The sequence below is a fragment of the Mustelus asterias genome, chromosome 18, assembly GCF_964213995.1.
Source record: "Mustelus asterias chromosome 18, sMusAst1.hap1.1, whole genome shotgun sequence".
Lineage (NCBI taxonomy): Eukaryota > Metazoa > Chordata > Chondrichthyes > Carcharhiniformes > Triakidae > Mustelus > Mustelus asterias.
Window position 1 is genome coordinate 60034963 of NC_135818.1, and position 22176 is coordinate 60057138.

The 22176-nt window shown below is 42.2% G+C and overlaps 1 protein-coding gene across 9 annotated transcripts in view; it reads left to right on the top strand.

The window, feature by feature from the left end:
• Positions 1-22176, top strand: part of wdr25 (WD repeat domain 25) — an 84374-nt gene that overhangs the window by 36481 nt on the left and 25717 nt on the right. For all 9 annotated transcript variants that reach the window (XM_078234122.1, XM_078234123.1, XM_078234124.1 and 6 more), the window contains exon 3: positions 16906-17053. In XM_078234122.1, coding sequence (XP_078090248.1) covers positions 16906-17053 — 148 coding nt within the window. The remainder of the gene's footprint in view (positions 1-16905; positions 17054-22176) is intronic.

Here is a 22176-nt window from a genome sequence, read left to right on the forward strand (position 1 = left end):
TATAGTCAAAATGTTAAATTACTGAAACTGCAAATTGAGCAGTGGCATTTGATGGAAAGACATGCCAGCAGATTCTGTCACTTCTGTAAATAAAATTGCCTGTTGTGTGCTTAGATTGAAAAATCTGATCCATATTTGTGCCCTTGAGACGGGATTGTCATAGCCAAACATCTGATTACTAACGAGTGAGTCAGCTATGGAAATGCCATTCACGGAAGCAATGCCTAGTGAATAAATTCATCCTAAAAGATGACCATGTTGTTAAAATGGTTGTTGACACACTGATGGTAGAGGAGTTGGTGCAAAATGTACAATTATTTTTTATTGGACCATTAACCAGGTACACTTTGAAAGTGAACATCATCTCCAAAAAAAGTGGTCGCCACTGATAAGGAATTGTGTAAAATTATAAAATATTGACTCAGTGTTAAATAACTATTTAAAAACAATTTGAATGCCTGTGTGGAGGGAGTGGTTACGGGTGGAATTTTCTCAAGTGGGGATGAAGGGGGGGCTGTGGGGGAGACAGTTAATCTCACTGATCATTTAACTTTGCTGGTTACATGACAAGTTGGCACGTTTGCTTTCACAAGAACAATACAAAAGTAATTCATTGACTCTGAAACACTTGAGATATCCTGAGAATGTGAAAGGCACCATGCAAAGGCAAATTGTTCCTTAGAAAGGGTGTTCAACTGTGCCACAGTCAAAGATTATTTCTGTTTTTTGTTGCGAGTGTGATTGCAACTAATGGGAATAAAATGTGAGAACTCTGTCATTAGACAAATTACAACTGCCATTTTCCTATGCTAATGAATTGTACACCCTGTGATGCAAAAGGAGCTATTTAAAGAATTCTTACATCCACTAATAACCAGAACTGGCAACTCATTCTTCACTTCAGTATACAACATCTCTGTTCCATTATTTTAATATCTCGGCTTTCAGATGAATTTGGTATGTTAGTCTGATACATTGATTTAAACTTGCTTATTCTATTTAGTGTTCTTAATCATGATGAAGTATTATATATGTTTACACATTTATTGGCTCAGGCCTAATTTTATAAAATCTATGTTCCAAGCTTACCACATTATAAAGGATTCCAGAGAAACAGTTTGGGTTGTATGTAAATGAGAATACTCATCTTTTTATTAAATGACGGGAAATACATTGTACCGAATTTGGTTGACATTTTCTTAAGAATTGGAGAGTGTTTTCACAGAGGTTCAGGCCCACGTGTTTAATGCTGTTGTTTTACTTCTGGATGCAGCACAGTGAGGGTGCATTAAAAATTTATCACCTCAGTTGTGTTGTTTGTGTCCTACTCCCCCACAGATAAAAGTGATACCAGACACTTAAGATCCTGAATTTCCTGTAAAACTGCAGGAGCAGATCCAAGATGGAGCGGAACTGCCTTCCTAGTGTTGAAGTCCATGAGCTGTTCAGAAATCCTGGGGTCAGGGGAATTTAAGCGTTAAAGGCAAGTGCGCTCACCGTTCTGATTCAGTTGGATAAATGGAGAGGATAAGAATTTGTCTAGTCAAGTATTTTTGGTACCACAGGGCCCAGGGCGGAAGGGAAAAAGTAAAATCAATAGCTCTTGTAATCAGGCAAATTGTAAACTCAGCCTCCTGTGGTTTTTACAATAGTGGATGCCAGAGGCTCGCTGTAAATTATGAAAGTGTATTTTGTCTTACTGGCCTCGGTTGCATAATATTATAATGCTGCCCCGGTGGGCAATGTTAAAAGAACTGTTATTGTGATGGGGCTGAAAAGGGACTAACAGAACACTGGGTTCCACCCCAAATCTGACTATTCACCTTCCATCCCAACTGTCAATTAACACTACCATTCCCAGCCCAGCTATTGGGGCCTCAAAACTCCAAGCATTCCTGTACACTGGTACGATTCATTTTATTTTATTCATTCACTTAATGCAATAGACACCTATTAACCAGCATGAGCTACTAACTAGAACTAGAAGAACATTTATGAATTTGTCTGGTGCATTGATCCTGACTCCAAATAAAGAACAGCATGCTATACTCTAGTACAAAATAAGGTTGTAAAATATAGTATGCTTTGACCATAAATTTAACATAAGCACATTAATTTAGTTTAAATTATTTTAACTTTAAATTAAACTCAAATAATTCTTTATCTCATTGCTTATTTGTTGATCTTTGCAAGAACAACATATTAGGGGTACCACTGCTGCCTCACAGCGCCAGGGACCTGGGTTTAAATCCGGCCTGGGTGACTGTCTGAGTGGAGTTTGCATGTTCTCCACATGTCTGCGTGGGTTTCCTCCAGGTGCTCTGGTTTCCTCCCACAGTCCAAAAATGTGCAGATTACGTGGATTGGCCATGCTAAATTGCCCCTTAGTGTCCCAAGATGTGTAGGTTAGGGTAATTAGCGGGGTAAATGGGTGGGGTTACGGGGATGGGGGTGGCAGCGCCTGGGTAAGATGCTCTGTCGGTGAGTCGGTGCAGACTTGATGGGCCAAATGGTCCCCTTCTGCACTGCAGGGATTCTATGATTGTACTCTAGCAACGGAGTTAACTATAGTGTATCCATCTTGCCTACTGTTTCCAGAACTTTATAATAAGCCACTGCCACTGCAATGTCTATTTTTAGAGTAGTTTAAGTTCCATTTGCTCCATCCACCTTGAAGCCTTTTTTTAATGACCTAATAAGGATGTTAGCTCAGTCGGCGGGACAGCTGTTTCATGATGCAGAGTGAAGCTAATAGTGCAGGTTCAATTCCCATACCGGCTGAGGTTATTCATGAAAGCTCACCTTCTCAACCTTACCCCTTGCCTGAAATGTGATGATCCTCAGGTTAATACATCACCAGTCAACTCTCCCCTTCGAGAAGCAACCCATCGATGTCTGGGATTATAAAGACTTTACCTTTACCTTGGATACACCTTTGGCAAATAAAAATATAACGTTTGCTCAAATTTTAAGGGAGGATGGCTGAATGGGTAGTACAAATTATTTCAAGATCATCAAATATATTTCATTTCACTTTATTTAAAAAAAATTGTATTTCAGAGCAGACTTTTGTCCCATAATTTTAAACTAGACCGAGAGGAGATAGCGTGATAACCTAATACATTCCTGAAAAACAAATGTGTTGTACTGAAAGATCATGACAGTGTAATTCCACTTTAGCTAAATACTAAATATTGACAATATGTAGCTGAGAAAGTATTAAAATAAAGTAACTAAATACAGTAAAGAAGATTCATATTTTTTGCTCTCATTGTTCTCATTGCCTGATCCATTGTCTGGCTCCCTGGCACGGACCAAGGGACAAACTGGCAATGCCCAGGGGGCATCTTGACACTGCCTACTGGGCATCTGGCAGTGCGGGGGATTGGACCTATTGGGGGCAGGGCCTGTGGGGGTGAAATCAGTGGGGGAGGAGTGTCCCGCTTCCACTCTGCAGTCAGGATCGCAGGCAGAGGGAGGGAAGGGACTGATCAGGCTGGCCATTGGGGTCGGGAAGGGGATCGGGACTGTGGAGGTGGTTGGGACTTTGGGGGGGTGTTCGGGGCTGCCGGTGGTGGGAGGGAATCAGGAGATCGGGACTGCCGTTTGGGGGTTCGGGGCTTCCCAGAGCCATCCAGGAGGGCAGCGATTGAGGCGGGGAGGTGGTCGGAGGGTTAGTGTTGCAGGGTCGCAGGGCTGGACAGTGATCGAGCTGCCCAGCAATCGGGAGGCCGGCAGTGCGGGGCTACTGCACTTGTGCCCATCTGGCCTCTTCAGCGGGAATAGGCCCGCCCACTGATTTTTAATGTGATTCATGCCAGGCTCTCTGTGATGCACAGAATGTGGGAGATTCATTTTAAAAATCTCGCAAAAAAACCAGTGGGATTTACTCCAGCTTTTACGCCAATTCGGCACTTAGAAGTTTTTTGGGAGAATTGCGCCGAGGACTTTATTTCTGCACAGTTGCGGAATATAGCAATATTTCATATTTGCCGACTGATTCTGCTTCTTGGGTTTTAATTGTGTGCAATTCTGTTAATATTTAACATCTTGGCAAGACATAATCAAACAAAGTAGAGCTTAAGCAATCTGCATGGGGAATTTTATCTTATTAAGTGAACTGAAGCATGTTGATATTAGGGTCGTAAGTGCGTAAATTACAATTTATGAACAAATGAAGGCACTTGCAAAGTGAAGCCATTCATCACAGATTTGCATCAGCATGTTAATGCAACACATTAGTAATCTGTCTGCACATTTAAGAATGCAATATTGGAATGGTATAATAAGAAGCAATGCTTTTGTCTCTTTATAACAATGAAGGTGATTCCTTTCAGGGAGGGGTGACAAATGCTACATAGCATTTCAGTTCTGAGATTTTATTCACATTTTTCTTGCTTAAAGTACGTCATTCTGTAACCAGTGAAAATGGTTTGATTTAGAACAGCATGCAAATAAAAAGTCTTTAAATTACCTTATTTTTATCAGAGCTACAAGAATAAATTATCGTCTCTAAGATATTCAGTTGTTTGGTGAACATTAACAGTGAATAATGCTTGGTATTTTATATTCGTACGATAAAGGTCAGATACGATAATATCAAAGTCTGAAACATCTAATTTTCTGAAAATGTCACACAATTAATCATCTTTTCTCCCATTGTTTGAGTGTGACTGTGTTGGCTAAAGCAGGTCTAAATGACATTGTTAGGAGAAGGTGTTTCATCTGTCATTGTAATGCTGTACGTAGCTCCCTCTTTATGACATTCTGATGGCTATCTTGTCTCACAGGAAATTATTCATTTGTTTCAGTATCATAATAGTAATTTGCTTTTTAATACTCCAGGCAACGTTTCCAATTTAGCTTATCGGCTTTCTGCAATATATGTTGGGGGAAATGAAACCCTGTTTCCCCAATGTACAGGAACTTAGTTTTCAGTTTCTAAAATTTTTCCTGAGGACATGAGGAGTGCAAATGAGACCAGCATTGATTGCCCAACCCAAATTTCCCTTAGGAGTTGACAGTATGCTGCCTTCCTGAATTGCTGCAATCTGTGTGGCAAAGAAGCTACAATAATGTTGCTGGAGGTGGCAGTTTGATAGAATTGTAAGACTTGCTATGACACGACAGAGCGCTGTTAGTAATCAACCACTTTTGGTGCGAGAACTGTTGCACATAAGCCAGCTGGGAAGATGGTGGTGTAGTGGTGTTATCACTGGCCCAGGGTAATGCTCTGGGGACCCGGGTTCGAATCCCACCAAGGCAGATGGTGAAATTTGAATTCAGTAAAAATCAGGACTTAAAAGTCTCATGATGACCCTGAAATCATTGTTGATTGTCGTTAAAAACCTATCTGGCTCACTTCCTTCCCCCTTTAGGGGAGGAAATCTGCCAATCTTGCCTGGACTGCCCTACATGTGATGCTAGATCCACAGCAATGTGGTTAATTCTTTAAAACCACTCAGTTGAAGGGCATTTAGGGATGGGCAATAAATGCTGGTCCTTGATGCCCACATCCCATGAACAATTTTTTCAAAAGTCAACAGATTTACCTTCCCAAAGGACATTAAATAACCAGTTGGAGTGGGGTTTTAAAACCATTTATGACAGCTTTGTTTTTTACTGATGCCAGATTTTTATTTTGAGATTTTAAAAACTAAATACAAATTCTGAAACTGTCATAAACAATTTTTCTGAAAAATTAGTCATATTATAAAACAGCAGCTGCTCTATTCATGTCTGATTTTTATGATGTGGAGATGCCGGCGTTGGACTGGGGTAAACACAGTAAGGAGTCTAACAACACCAGGTTAAAGTCCAACAGGTTTATTTGGTAGCAAACGCCACTAGCTTTCGGAGCGCTGTCCCTTCGTCAGGGACTCACTTTAACCTGGTGTTGTTAGACTCCTTACTGATTTTTATGAACCAGAAGTGGGAAACATAATGGGCCCTATTTTACTATTTTGATCCTGAATGCTGGTTGGATTTGAAACTGGGAGTGTTTTCAGATCCGACTTTTAGACCCGTTCTTAGGTGCCCCCATACGCACTCTGCCTGAAAAAATATCAGCAATTCCGAATCACGCTGCAGAAGCCTGTAGGCGGGGCTTGATGTGCCTGACATCCTGCAGCTCCGATTGGCACCTCCAACAGCGCATGCGCAGAAAAAAAATGATAGAATGTGGCTCCCCTGCCACATCCCTCCCAGGCCAGCTAATGCCTCCCCCTGGTCCCCACAGACATTGCCCCACCCACCTCAACATTACTGACCCCCTTATCCCCCCACCTCCTGACACCCAGACCGATCGTGGGTCCCTCCCTCCTCCTCCCCCCCCCCCCCCCCCCCCCCGATCTCGGTCAGAGTGGCAGCAGAACCCCCTTGCCCGGTCCTCCCCACCGATCTCAGGCATAGTGACAGCGGACCCCCCCTTCCCCTCCTCTGATCTCAGGCAGAGTGGCAGCGGACCCCCCCTCCCGCCCACTGATCTCAGGCAGAGTGGCAGCGGAATCCCCTTCCCCCTCCCCCCACTGATCTCAAGCAGAGATCCGTTAGACGTTAGTTCCGTACCTCTTCTCTAACTGGAGCGCCCTAGTCTGACTTTTATGGAGCATGTCTGTTTCGTGCCGATTCTGGATGGGCGAACGCGGTGGTAAAGGGGAAGTGCCGGTAAAGTTGGGCGTGCAGCCCGTTAAGTCAATTTAAATGCATGCAAATGGCCGTCACGCCTGTTTCAGTCCCGTTCACGGCCATTTTCGGGCCTTGGAAAAGGGGGAACCGGCGTGAAGGCGGGCGTGGATCGCGCTACTCGCCTCACGCCCAACTTTATCAAGTTTTCGCGTCCGAAAACGGGTGCAATGCGATGGTAAAATCGGGCCCAACATGTGCAGATTAGACTTGGTGGGCGCAGGTCTAAATTTTGGGATGTAGTCCTCTTCAGGGGGCCTGAGTGGAGGGATCTGAGGGGGAGGTGGGGGGTCTGAGTTGGGAGGGGAGGGTCAGGTCAGATAAACCTCATGTCTGCATGCTGTAGGGGGGAGGATACTTCTTATTGCTGAGGGGGTTGAAGGTGCTTCTTTGATCTTCAGTGTCCAACACGCCAGGCTCTTGCTTGTGAGGACTTGTACCAAAATCTGCCCGATGCAGATCCCACTGGGCAGGCGGGTGAACAGCAAGGGCCATTTGACTCGGGCTTCAAGCCAGCTAGTTATATATAAATGTGTGCTTTTTAATATGCATCGGGTTCCCGCCTGCTCTAGCTAGGAACCTGATCGGGGCTGGCTGCGTGGCCTGGAAGGGTCGCAGAGGCTGGCAACTGGTGCAAAATCCTTTTTCCCGCCAACTCCTGATCCTGGGGGACATCACAATTTGCGATTGGGGCTAGCGAGCCATATAAGTGCTGTGATTGCAAATTTGCTATTTGCCTGCAATTGTCGGTGCCCTTCAAAGCAACTTATCATATGTGAAATACTTTGAGATCTTTATGGCCTACTCACTCCTTACGGTTTAAGTGTCTGATCTTATCTGTGCCATTATTGATTTGAAAGGCATGTACTTTAATGCAACAAAGAAGGAAAATTAAGAACAAAATTTATTTTTTCCCCTCCTCCATCATCATTGTAGCTGTTTGAAACCTGTGGAAAAAGGAACAAGAATAACTCCCTCCATCCTGTTAATTAAAAAAAAAATCTGAGAAGAATCAACCACTGTACGGTTTAGCCCTTTTTCCCATCATTCTTCTGAGGAAAGAAATTGCTTTTACACAGCACATTATTTCCTTTGGCTATCCCAAAGTTTTTTGCAATCAATGAATAGTTTTGAAGTGTAGTACCTATTGTAGCTGAATGTGGTAACCTTTCTGCACACAGTAAGATTCCACAAAGACCTTAAGATCTGTATAATTGAAAGTCATACAAAAGTCATACGTAAGGTGCATTGCATTAAATATTTAGGATGTTTATAAAAATATATTGGAAGGGCATTTAATTGTCATAAGAATGTAATGTTCTGGTTCAAGTTAGGAAGTTAGCCATGTTAAATTGCAGAATTTGTTCTTCTTCAAAAGGATATATAGCTCCACAAGTCACAGCCTAAGCACACTGAAATAAATAATTCACATTAAAATTGTGGAAACAACCATAAAGATCCAACAAAGAAAATCCCCCACAGAGCCCTGCCATTTTCCCAGCAGTCTGCAGTTGAAGTTTGGCTTCATTCCAGTGTTGGATATGTCACCCAAGCCTTTGTTGTTGGAGATTGCCAGACATTTGGTAATTTCTATATGTGAAGGAAAGAAGCATCATAAGAATTGTAGATTTCACCCTGATGTTATTGAATTAAAATGTTCTCCACGCACCAAGCTGACTAGGCAGAAGATTTACGACCAAGAGTGAGGCATAAGTATCAAAGAAAATCAGTGAATTAAGAAAAAAACATTTACTCAACTTAATTTGTTAAATATGGATTTGCAGTAAAGGTGTTTGAGTCGAGTTTTTTGTGTTGATGACATTTTTTTCATAACAAGGCTTCAGCAACTTGGCACTGAACCTAGGCACTGCAGTGGGGATCAGTAAGTTAGCTATGTCCACACCTTGGACATTGATCACTTACTTAAGTTTATAGTTGCTTGAAATTTAGTGGTGAGAAGGACTTCCTTGGTGCATGCAACACTAAGAACTGTAAAAGCAGTGGGCAGTAAAGATTGGGTCCAAAGATGTGCAGGTTAGGTGGACTGGCCATGCTAAATTGCCCCTTAGTGTCCCAAGTTGTGTAAGTTGGGTGGATCGGCCATGGTGAATGTATGAGATTACAGAGATAAGGCGGGGGAGAGGGCCTGGGTAGGGATGCTCTGTCAGAGAGTTGGTGCAGACTCGATGGGCCGAATTGTCTCTTTTGCATTGTAGGGATTCTATGATTCTATGTATCTGTCATAGCCATGAAAAAGTTGAGAAAAGATTTTTGGGGATGGAAGAAGGAAGACTAAATTGAATGAGTATCCATGATGATGCAGTTCATTACTTCACTGGTTCATTATTAAGTGTCCTGAGTTGAAGCTTTAATCATTATTTACTTTATTTTCCCCAGAGAAGTTTTGATTGTTAATATCCGTCGTAAAGCCACAACCTTTATTTGAAATTGTTGAAGAAGTCCAGATCTTTGTATGTTCAGCATGTAAAACCGTTATGAAGTATCCTTAATGATTTCTTATTAAAATCTTATTGTTAGCCTACATTAATTGCTCAGGTATATTTATTTTGCTTCTCAGATTGCTAATTAAATTGTGGCCATTAATCCGGGAACTAACACCTTAACAGCACTGTGGGCGTACCCAAAAGACATGGATTGCAGCGGTTTAGGTTGGTAGCTCACCACCACCTTCTCGAGGGCAATTAGGGGTAGGCAGATAATGCTGGCCAAGCCAGCGATGTCCACATCCTGTGAAAGATTTTTTAAAATTACCATAATCATACTGCTACAGCAAAACATTTTCTTTTCTGTGCAAACAAGTTGAGTAAAGAAAATACGTAAGTATAGAAGTAGTCTGAAGCGCTTAAGTATTTATGAAACTTAGTACAACCCACCAAGCACCTTTATTTGAAAGATGTGCCTTTTGTTGTTGAAGATGAAATATAATCTGTTTCTTCTTTAAACACTATGTTCAGTTGTCCTTAGCTAGGTAAAGCAGCAAGTGACCGAGCCATGCAAACCAGCAAGGTCCTAGTTTTTATCAGGATCTATGCTGGGTTAGTTGATTTCAATTTGGTCAGTGGAAATAGAGCTGCAGCAGTCTCTGTACTCCAGGGTTAAAATGAGCTGTAACCATCTTAATACCTACTAAAACTATCGCTAATTCACGTACATAAATCTTTGTTGAGAACAGCTTCAGGTGAAGCCCTGTGTTTTTATTCTTGCATTGTGGTTGATGCTATCACGACAGAATTTATCTACTTTTGTCTACTGTTTCTAACATTATTAAGATTCAGCCATGTATTATTGGTTTAGGGTCACATGTAGACCAGATACGTTGCCTCCCCTGGAGTACACTACAAGGCAGTGGTTCCCAAACTTCGATTTGTGAACCCCTTGGGGATGGAGCTCTCGGGTAATTACCTGTATTTTAAGTTTCATGTTTCCTGTGTTCCCTTTCCTTAATGACCTCTGGTCTAAAATCCTGAAGGTAAGGTGAGAAAATTGGACTGCCCTTGGTCAGGGCCTGGGAGAGGCAGGTCCAGATGGTGACAAACATCAGGAGCTAGTGGCGGATGTGGGCTCAGTGTTGTAATGGCATCCAGAGTGACGAGCCAGACCTGAAAGACTGTTTTTAATAAATGGAACCATTAGCCTGAGAGTTCCAATTAAAAGCCAGTTTCTCAGGCTAGTTGAACAGCTAGCCACTGCTTCTGATCTTTGGCAGCCTCATGGTTCTGATTTTGAAAAGATACCAAAAATGCAAAGGGCTGGAAGGAGAGAAGCAGCAACTATGAGTGTTCTTGGTTAAAGATTTATTCAAAGGCTGGTCTTTGGGGGGGGGGGGGGGGTGTGTGCGTGTGTGCGTGTACGTGTGCGTGTACGTGTGCGTGTACGTGTGTGTGTGCACGTGTGTGTGTGCGTGTGTGTACGTGTGTACTTGGGGTGACGTTTGAGCGTGCACTGAGATCCAAGGGAAAAGTACTTTGAAGGCGAGACTGAGACCCGAGAGGTGGATTCTTGTTGAAGCTGTCCGAATGGGAGTGACTTTTGGAGAGAATTCCAAGGTGAGTTCTTCAAATGTGGAGATTGGAAACTCTTGTTTAAAAAAAGTAGGTTTCAGTGACAACAGTTGGCTCAGGGCGTGACAAGCATCTGGATGGATTGTTGGGAAACACGCAGAATTTGCTTTGGTTACATCTGCCATTTACATGGAGTGAGGTATGTCTGACCACAGTTTGCCAGTTGATAGGTTTTACATACCTGTCCGGACTATTAAGAGCAAAAGATAGATATGGTAGATTGTTTTATCTTTCTGAATTTGTATGTGACTGTAAAGATATATCTGGGGTGAAGGAAACTGAATATTTGAACCATTTTCTTGTGTTTGTATTGTGATTATTCCAACCTTTTTGTCTGGTGTAATATAGTTCATTTTTCTTGTTTGATAAATTTTTAATTCTTTGTATTAAAAGTATATCTGACTCCTGTGAATTTGTTCAGTAACTTACCTCCACAATTTCTAAAGAGAATAAAAATTAGAATCTGTCTTGTCCAGTAATAAAATTGGCTGGGATTGTAACAAGTGTGATGGAATATCCTCCACTTGTCTGGATGAGTGCCACTCCAAAAATACTCAGGAAACTCGATGCCAACCAGAAAAAAGCAGCCTACTTACTTGGCACACCATCCACCAGCTTAAACATTCATTCCCCCTCACCCCCACCACCACCGATGCATTGGGCAGCAGTGTATTATTGACATGATGCACTGCAGCAATAGCCAAGGCTCCTTCAGCAGCTTCTCTCTAATCTATCACCTCTACCATCTAGAAGGACAAGAGCAGCAGATGAATGGGAATACGACTGCCCGTAAGTTTCCCTCCAAGTCGCACATCATCCTTATTTGGAAAGTTGTCTCCTTTCCTACAATGTTGCTGGGTCAAAATCCTGTAACTCCCTAACAGCACGGTGGGTGTATCTAGACCACATGAAGTGGTTCAAGAAGGCAGCTCACTACCACCTTCTCGAGCACAATAAAAGGTTGGGTAATAAATGCTGGCCGAGCCATGAGGCTCACATCCCATGAAATATCATTTTTTAAACAATTATTTGGAAATGATTTGTAATCTGCCAATCCTGGTTATTTGGCAAGTATTAAAGAAGAACTCCAGGAAGAAAGGTAGTTGCTTACAGATAGTGAAACACTGCATTGTTCATAAGAATGAGAATAGGTTGTTCGACCCAACCACCTGAATCTTCATGGAAGTCCATTCTCAAACCCAGTCTTCTTTATTTTGCAAATTGGATCTTGATCCAAATTGCTTTTGCATGTTTCAAATGATCTGGGATTTATTGCACTTGTTGGCACCCTGTTCCATAAGGCATTCATAATTATGAAAAAATTTGATTAAAACTCAGAAAGCCCCTTCTATTTCTATAATATGGCCCAGTACCCTTGCTGTACATATCTGAGAGGTTTATTTGGCATCAATCAATAATTGTCAATGTTCTCAACTGAGACTAATCACATCCCAATGTGATATACGCAGCATGTTTTCTGGAATGATTTACTGAATGGGAATGTCAGGAATGGGAATGTGTCTGACTTTTATTTATGTTCCTTATCCCAGGGACACTAACGGCTAATTAAGGCTCCTCCATATTTATTTCAACTAATGTTTGCTACCTCAGCTTAGAGCTTGGCTCAAACCTCGAGCAAGCTCAGTACAAAGCCATATGGTACATTGACCTAGTAAAACATTTGTAATGACTATTTTTCACAATCCATAAAACACATTTTATATTGTGTGATTATGGATGCTTTGATATAATGGCTGGAACTCTACCACCTCGCCCGCCATGGAATCGGCACGGGCGAGGGTCCGTCAACGGAAATCTCCGTTGACCTCGGGCGGCAATTTCCGGTCTCGCCCGAGCGAGGCTGTAAAACCCCGCCCTATACATTTTCAAAGCACAAGAACTAATTTTTCAAACATTATACAGCTTTCAAATCAGTAGGTAGCAGGACAGAATGATTTATGGCTGAGAGATTCAAAAAGAACTTCCAACCAAGAGAAGAATTCATTAGTGACCTAAAGATCAAGCCTGTTGTGTTTAGAAGCCAATTTAACAGACTTGGTTATGATGCATTGAGGTCACATTGAAAACAGCACATTTTTAACTTGGTGTTTGAATAATGTTGCCATGACAGAAAACAGCATGTCTCCATAATTAAAGGCTGGCACCTTACTGCAGCATTTGAGGTTGATGATAAAGGCGCAGATAGTCTTTTTTGTTGTTCAGGTAGTAAAGTAATTAAATGCTTATACAATAGACCATAACACTTTCAGGGCTTTCATCAATAGTAGTGGAGGTTAGAAGCCACCATATGCACTTCATTTGGGTTGCATGAACGTTAACATTGAATTTTTTTAAAAACTGAATATCTTATTCAGTTTAGGAAGTTTTATTTATATAATGCAACTGAAATTATACTACATTCCTGAGACCAAAGCAGGTTTTGCACTGCAACAGTTGGAGTGACCTAAGTTATACCAACCCCTTAATTAAAGTTTTGGGTGTGTGAAAATCACAGACTTTGTTCATTTCTGCAGTGCAGGGACATTCAAGTGATGATGCTCGCATGCTTCTATATTCATACACATTAGACGCGTTGTCAGTGATTAATATTGTGTGAACAATGCTATAGTCTTGTCAGCTACAGCTGTGGTTTTGCTGATAGCACTCTTGCTTCTGAATTACATGGGTCTGGGTTCAAGTCATATTCCAGAGTTTGTGCACAAAAATCAAGGCTGACACTACTGAGAGAGTGCTGCGCCATCGGAGGTACAGTCTTTCGGATAAGATTTTAAGCTAAAGCCCATTTGCTTGAATGGATGCAAAAGATCCCAATGCATTATTTTAAAGAAGAGCCGAGGAGTTATCCTTGGTGTCCTGGCCAGCATCCCTCAATCAACTTCACAAAAGATTATCAGTATCACATGCTGTTTGTAGTTTTTTCAGCACATAGAGCTGTCATGTTTCCTACATTGCAACAGTGACTACACTTTAAGAAGTACCTAATTGTTAAGCGCATGAGAAGTGCTATATAAATGTAATTTTTTTTTCTTGTACAGTCAACGAGCATCACTGGCATTCCAGTATAATATTAGAGGCCTGAGGATACTTTCTTTTCTCTTTGCCAATTTGGTCCATTCCACTCCTTCCTGGGTATATTTCCATGGGCACCATCTAGTAACTTGCGCACACAGCCATCAGACATTGTGTGTGCTGACAATGATTGCTATCAGACTACCTAAACACAGCGGCACCCCAGCAGTCTGCTCTTGTTCTCACCTGACAACAACATCCAAGTTCAGCAGCAGCTGCTAGACAGTGTTCAGTTTCTCCCCCTACTACCCACGGGTGCTGAAACCAAGTGTTGCTCCCTTAGCGTTGCTCTGCTTGAGATCAGCTAACTCAACACAGACTGGGAATTGAAGCTGGTACTTTTCTGGCAATGCGTAGGCTCGTTAATCTTAGCACTTGAGTGCTTGACGTTAGTCTTTCTGGGTCACTGGAATGACCCCGAAAGACTAACATCAAGCACTCGAGTGAGAAAAAGGAAAAACATTTTTCTACAAGAATGCAAAGTTAATGCCATTATTATGTTCCTGAAATGGACAGCAGTGGGCTTTGTACGGCATAAATATGTTGTCCGTGGAATTGCAGCAGATGTCTGCCAGGAAGGATTGGTTTTAATTTGGTGTAAAAAAAATAATCACTAATTATCTCTTCGCAGTCCACAAGCAAGTTGAATGATGAACGTCTGTATCTGCTTGGTTTAAATTGTCATTGTGATGAATTGTGCATACAGCAAGCAGTCCAATCATGGTGTTGTCATACACCACAAATTGCTCACTTGACACACTTGTACTTGGCAGCTTTTTAAAAAAAATGCAATGATGTACAGCAACAGGAATTGTGAATTGGTGCCAGAATTCCACTACAGTTCAAATTAAAATTTCATAATGGCCTCTCTCAATTCAATATAAATCAGTGCAAAATGTTAACATGTGAAGTGAAAATCTTCATGACTGAATACCATCTGAAATATTATAAACATTTATATTCTGTGCTTTAATGAACACAACTAGATTTCACTTTATGCTGAAGACTCTTGACAGTAACCAAAATCAATGAATACCTTTGATTAGTACACAAAGATTTAAATTAGTTTTTGGATTCCGATAACATTGTTAATCCATACAAGCCTCATGGTTTGACATTTTTTCAATCTATATAAGTCACTGCCTGCTTTTATGTTGTATGCATACGACTGCATTTTCCAATTAATTCAGTTCTTCTGCTTCTTTGCAACTCACTGGATAACAACAGTTAACCACAAGTGCAATGTCTGCAGAATCCTATGTGCCACAAGTAGAAATAAATGCTCATTAACTGCCAATATTTTCAGTTAGAAAAAGCCTTTTGGACTGACTGATGTTCAGAACTAATTTAAATCTGTGTACTAATCAAAGGTATTCATTGATTTTACAATGATTTTTACAATGAGAGAGGCCATTATGAAATTTTAATTTGAACTGTAGTGGAATTCTGGCACCAATTCACAATTCCTAACTTTATATTTTGGCCAAACAAAGCAATTAAAATTTCAAGTTTATTTTGGAATATTCATCAATTTCCATGACATTGCAAGAAACCTATTTCATATATTCTCGGTTTGCAAATATGAACTTATTACCTCATGAAGTTTTTACTCCTATTTTAACATATAGGAGATCTCGTTGTGTAGTTTACTTAGATCATCAAGGTATCCAATTTCTACATGCTATTCTTTATTACAGGAAAAAGATGTATTAATTTTGTTAGGGAATACAATAGAAGCCATGAATCGTACTGTTCATTATAAATTAGATTCCATAGTAATCATACTGTCTGAAGCAGTGAGTTGACGAAAAAAGGCAAATTCAAATTTCACAGAGTATCAGTGAGATATTAATACAATAATTACATTCTAAAGTAAAACTAATCATTGCAGTTTTGGTTGTTGCTTTTGCAATTTATTCATGAGAAATATGTATCAAAAGATCTATGTGAATCGTTATTCTTTGCATGTTCACGAAGGTTGAAATAATGTTCATCAAAATGCTCAGTCATGCCAGTTCATTGAGCAATTTCTTTGGAGCTCAAGTGAATGGCACTGATGGAGAATGTAATGACTGTTGCTGAACTGGTGGAGAGTTAAAAAGTTGTTTGAAGAACCATGCCCCTTTTGGTTGTTAAAGGTTCCAACCTCTATCCCTCAGCAAATTTGTATTTTCTGTATTCTCTGTCTTATGTGTTGCAATTACATTCCACACGAGTAGAGCCATAAATTGCAGCTGACATTTTCATTTGACTTTTAACCTTTTGCATTTGATGCTCCTCCCTTATTGCTTGGCCTGGACAGTTCACTTTCTCAAACTCCTTCACAGTAAGGGCAAGTACATCAACATCTAAAGCAAATGTAATAAAATAAACCTATTCAGTATCCTTGAAAGGGCGGTTTGACCATGGACTTAAATTTGTAATTGTTTTCCTGTCGTTTCTTGATTTTGAATTGTCAGCATTTTAGGGCTTTGTCAGCTTTTTGAAAGTTGCTTGTCAACATTTCTAGGTTCTCCATGCAGCGAATCTTTCTCTATTCATAACTTTCCACAATATTATTGCCATATAGTATTGCTGGGGCTTAATCTTAACCCTAACCTTAATAATGCTGGGGCAGCATGGTGGCACAATGGTTAGCACTGCTGCCCCACAGCGCACGGACCTGGGTTCGATTCCTGGCTTGGGTCACTGTCTGTGCGGAGTTTGCACATTCTCCTCGTGTCTGGGTGGAATTCCTCCGGGTGCTCTGGTTCCTCCCACAGTCCAAAGATGTGCAGGTTAGGTTGATTGGCCATGCTAAATGCCACTTAGTGTCAGGGGGACTAGCAGGGTAAATACATGGGGTTACGGGGATAGGGGCTGGGTGGGATTGTGGTCGGTGCAGACTCGATGGGCTGAATGACCTCCTTCTGCACTGTAAGGATTGTATATCCTATTGTACTGGACAGGTTGTCTTCATGGGTCTGTTCGAAGTAAGTTTGAAGTAGACTGTTAGATATGAACGTAATTAAAAGTTATATTTCTAGTCTCTTGTTTGTCCTTCCTGTAGATATGGGACGCTATAGAAACAGGCAGATGCTTGAAGACTTACTTGTGCCATTCAGAGGCCGTTCGTGATGCTCAGTGGTCATTGTGTGGAAGACAGATCCTCAGTGGTGGATTTGATTCAATGCTCCATCTGACAGATATTGAAACAGGTACAGTGCTGTCATCACCATTATAATTTTCACATGTTTTCATGTTAATGTTATAAGTAGTTCCTTAAGCTGATCAAGTTAAGACTGTTAAGGATGAAATGAAAGGCCATGCACATATTTCCCTTCCAGACTTTATTTTTCTTTCAAGCTTGAGATTGCGATTGCTTCTACCCCTGACTTTGAGATTCACGTGGCTGAGCTGTGAAGTTCTAAAAATATAATTATGTTTGAAAACCACATCTGCCTGGCAGATTTTATCACACTGGATATTTTCTCAGTGTTGGTCTGAAAGGATTAAGAGGGTAGTTTCTTGTCAAAATCTCTATCTTTAAAATATTTTCTCTAATTCACCAGGCTACATCTGCCATCGTGTGTCATAGATATGCAGGCTGAATTTTCATCTATGAGATGGGTAGAGGAGGTTAGCAAAATTCCAGATTTAGTGCACCCGCCTGGGGAGGTAGTGCCCGCAAAGGTGGGATCTTCATTGCTTTGGCGGATACAGGCTGCAGTCAGGCCAGTTGACCTGGGAAAGAGGTCATAGGCAGTGAAAGGCAATGCCAGGTGCCAGGCTGTTTAAAAGGTTCACTTTTGTGCTGTGGGACCTCATCCCAGTTGTAATGAAAAAAATAAGGCCCTCTAACCGTCACCTCTCACACCTCCTCACCCCCAACACACTCCCTAGCTTCTTCCATGCCATCGCATGTCGATCCACCCACCTCCATGACCAGGTTATTACCCTTGATCCACCTCCTTGGTCGTTCGTGCACCCATGCCAAGCTATGCCTCCCCACCCACCCTAACATGGCCCCTGATGTCTCTTATATCAAGCTATGGCACTTCCATGCCCAATGACCCACTGTACATTATAGAAGCGAATGAACCCTATTGTGACAATAGGATGTGTAAAAAGCATTCATAACTTTCCACAATTTTAAAAAGGAAATGTCCTTTGATACTTTTATTGCCCTATTGTAATCGCACCTAGTGCCCAACCTTTTTGCATGTGGGACAATATTTTTGTATTTTTTCTCACTCGAGGGGCCAATGAGCAAATTTTGGAAAGATAAGGTTTGACGCAATATTAAAATTAATTTTAAAAGTAGTGGAGGTATAAAAAAAAAGTCAAAGCAATAAATTGGTAATTAAAAAAATTAATAATTAATAAAGTTGACCATTTTAGTATGAATAAGTTTGTGCGTGTGTGATTGATTGATTGTATCTTGCTCACTCAGTCTCAAGGTGCTCACTCAGTGTGCATGGAACTGCCATAGTTTGACATGGGAGCATGAGGGACCATGGGGTGAGCTTGGCATTGGAGGCATGGGAGGTCATGGGGAGGTGGATGGAGGTGTATAGCTTGGCATAGGGGGCATGGACTTGCCTTTGATAATGTTCCTTCATGCAGATTATGGTTCACGACACCTTTGACATGAATCACAACTCTTTGAAAAGCTATATCGACTCCTTGAAAATTGAAGAGGACTTGGACATGCTTATGTCCACAATGGAGCCATCAGGGTTGGAAGTACAAGATGCAGGCTTACGCCCTAAATCAGCATGCACCCTTAAAAGCACTGGTGAAAATTGGAAATGGGGTCGGGAATCCCAGAATCAGGGTCCAGCCTCTGTTTTTAAAGGGTTCCCAAGTCATCATGACTTGGTGAAAATCCAGGCTGCCATTTTATAGAATCATAGAATCTATGGCACGGAGACAGGCCCTTCGGCCCAAACTGGTCCATGCTGACCAAAATGCCCATCTAAGCTAACCCCATTTGCCTGAATTTGGCCCATATCCCTCTAAACCTTTCCGATCCATGTATCTGTCCAAATGCCTTTTAAATGTTGTCAATGTCCCTGCCTCAACTACTTCCTCCAGCATCTCATTCCACATACATACCACCCTTCGTATAAAAAAGTTACTCCATTAATTCTTTCCCCTCTTAAATTAAACCTATGCCCTCTAGTTCTTGATTCCCAAACCTTGGGAAAATGACTGAGTGCATTCACCCTATCCATGCCTCTCATAATCTTATACACCTCTATAAGATCACCCCTTAGTCTCCTACGCTCCAAAGAAGAAAGCCCTAGCCTGTCCAATCTCTCCCTATAATTCAGTCCCTTGAGTCCTGGTGACATCCGTGTAAATCTCTTTTGCATGCTCTCCAGTTTAATAATATCTTTCCTATAGTAAGGCGACCAAAACTGAACACAGTACTCCAGGTGCAGCCTTACCAGCATCCTGTACAATAGCAACATAACTTCCCAACTTCTATATTCAGTGCCCTGACTGCTGAAGGTCAGCATGCCAAAAGCCTTCTTCACTGCCCTATCTACCTGTGACTCCACCTTTAGAGAACCGCGCACCTGAACTCCAAGGTTCCTCTGTTCCATGATACTCCCTAAGGTCCCACCATTCACCGTGAAAGTCCTCCCTTGATTTGACTTTCCAAAATGCAACACCTCACGCTTATCTGTATTGAACTCCATTTGCCATTTCTCGGCCCACTTCCCCAGCTGATCACGATCCTGCTGCAATTTTTGACAACCTTCCTCACTGTCTACAATACCATCCTTTAGTGTCATCTGCAAACTTACTGATCGTGTTTTGTACATTCTCGTCCAAATCGTTGATGTAGATAACAAACAGCAATGGGCCTAGCACTGACCGCTGAGGCACACCACTAGTCACCAGCCTCCAGTCCAACAAGCATCCTTCCACCATAACCCTCAGCTTCCTACCATCAAGCCGATTATATATCCAATTTGCCAGCTCTCCCTGGACTCCATGTCTAACCTTCCAGAGCAGCCTACCATGTGGAACTTTATCAAAGGCCTTACTGAAGTCCATATAGACTGCATCTACCGCCCTGCCCTCATCAACCTTCCTGGTTGCTTCTTCAAAGAACTCTAACAAATTTGTAAGACATGGGGCCGTATTTTACCATTTTGATTCTAAGTGCTGGGCAGACTTGAAACTGGGAGTGTTTCAGATCCGACTTTTAGACCCGTTCTGAGGCGCCCCCATACGCACTCTGCCTGCCAAAATATCAGCAACTCTGAATCGTGCTGCAGAATCCTGTGGGCGGGACTTAATGCGCCCGAAATCCTGCAGCTCCGATTGGCACCTCCAACTGCACATGTGCAGAAAAAAAATGATAGAACGCTGCTCCCCTGCCGCATTTCTCCCGGGCCGGATAATGCGTCCCCCTGGCCCCCACGGACATTGCCCCACTCCCAAAACATTACTAACCCCCTTATACCCCCACCACCCAGACTGATCGCAGGCCCCTCCCCCCACTTCCCCCCAATGATCTCAGGCAGGCTGGCAGTGGACCCCCCCCCCCCCCCGGCCCACCGACCTCAAGGAGAGAGCTGTCGGCACTTACCTCCTCAGTAACCCTCACTGATGGAGCACCCGAATCGGACTTATATGGAGCATGTCTATTTCGTGCCAATTCTGGATGGGCGAACGTGGTGGTAAAGGGGGAAGTGGTGGTAAAGTTGGGCATGTGGCCCATTAAGTCAAGTTAAATGCATGCAAATGCATGCACCCGCCGTGGAGAATAGGACCCCTCAAGGACCAATGTGGAATTGCACCAGTTTCAGGCGCAGTCCCAATTACGGCCATTTTCAGGCCTTGGGAAAGGGGGAACCGGCGCGGAGGCGGGCACAGCCCACGCTACTTGCCTCACGTATGATTTTACCAACTTTTCTTGCCCAAAAATGGCACAACGCGATGGTAAAATCAGGCCCATTATCTCCCATGCACAAAGCCGTGCTGACTACTCCTAATTAAACCCTGTCTTTCCAAATGCCTGTATATCTTATTCCTCAGAAGCTTCTCTAGTAACTTACCCACCACAGATGTTAGACTTACCAGTCTATAATTCCTACGTTTTTCTTTGCAGCCCTTCTTAAATAAGGGCACAACATTTGCTACCCTCCAGTCTTCTGGTACTTTATCGGAGGCCAACGATGATGCAAATACCTCAGCTAGGACTCCCGCAATTTCTTCTCTAGCTCATGCAGTGTTCTTGGATATACCTGGCCAGGGGCAAGAGATTTATCCACCTTCATACATTTTAATACGTCCATCATCTCCTCTACTGTAATGCAAACTGTCTCCAATATATTGCCATTAACTTTCCCAGGTTCCCAAGTCTTCATGTCTTTCTCCACGGTAAACACAGAGGAGAAATATTCATTGAAAACTTCAACCATCTCCTGAAATTCCACTTTGGTCCTTGAGGGGTCCTATTCTCTCTCTAGTTATTCTTTTTACTAATATATAATTTACATAAAGAATCCCTTTGGATTCACCTTAATCTTCTCAGCCAAAGCTACTTCATGCCCATTTTTGCCCTCCTAATTTCCTTCTTGAGTATACTCCTGTATCCCCTGTACACCTCCAGGGAATCCCTTGATTCCAGCGGCTTGTACCTGAGCCATGCCTCCTTTTTCCTGGCCAAACCTCAATATTTTTGGTCATCCAGGGTTCCCTACTCCTGCCAGCCTTTTCCTTAACCCTAACAGGAATATATAGACCCTGAACTCCAGCTATTGCACTTTTAAAGGCCTCCCACTTGCTGGAGGATTCTTTGCCCTCAAACAAGCTACTCCAATCAATCCTTGCACGCTCCTGTCTAATTCCATCAAAATTCACCTTGCCTAATTTAGAACTTGCACCTGTGGACCAGTTTTGTCCCTTTCCATAACTATTTTAAAATTAATAGAACTATGGTCACTGGTCCTAAAGTAATCCCCTACTGTCACCTCAATCACTTGCCCTGCCCTACTTCCCAAGATGTGGAGATGCTGGCGTTGGACTGGGGTGAACACAGTAAGAAGTCTCACAACACCAGGTTAAAGTCCAACAGGTTTATTTGGTAGCAAATACCATAACCTTTTGGAGCGCTGCTCCTTCGTCAGATGGACATTTCCACTCCATCTGACGAAGGAGCAGCGCTCCGAAAGCTTATGGTATTTGCTACCAAATAAACCTGTTGGACTTTAACCTGGTGTTGTGAGACTTCTTACTACTTCCCAAGAACAAGTCAAGTTTTCCCCAGTAGGACCCTCTACATGCTGCCTGAGGAAATTTTCCTGAACACACTTAACAA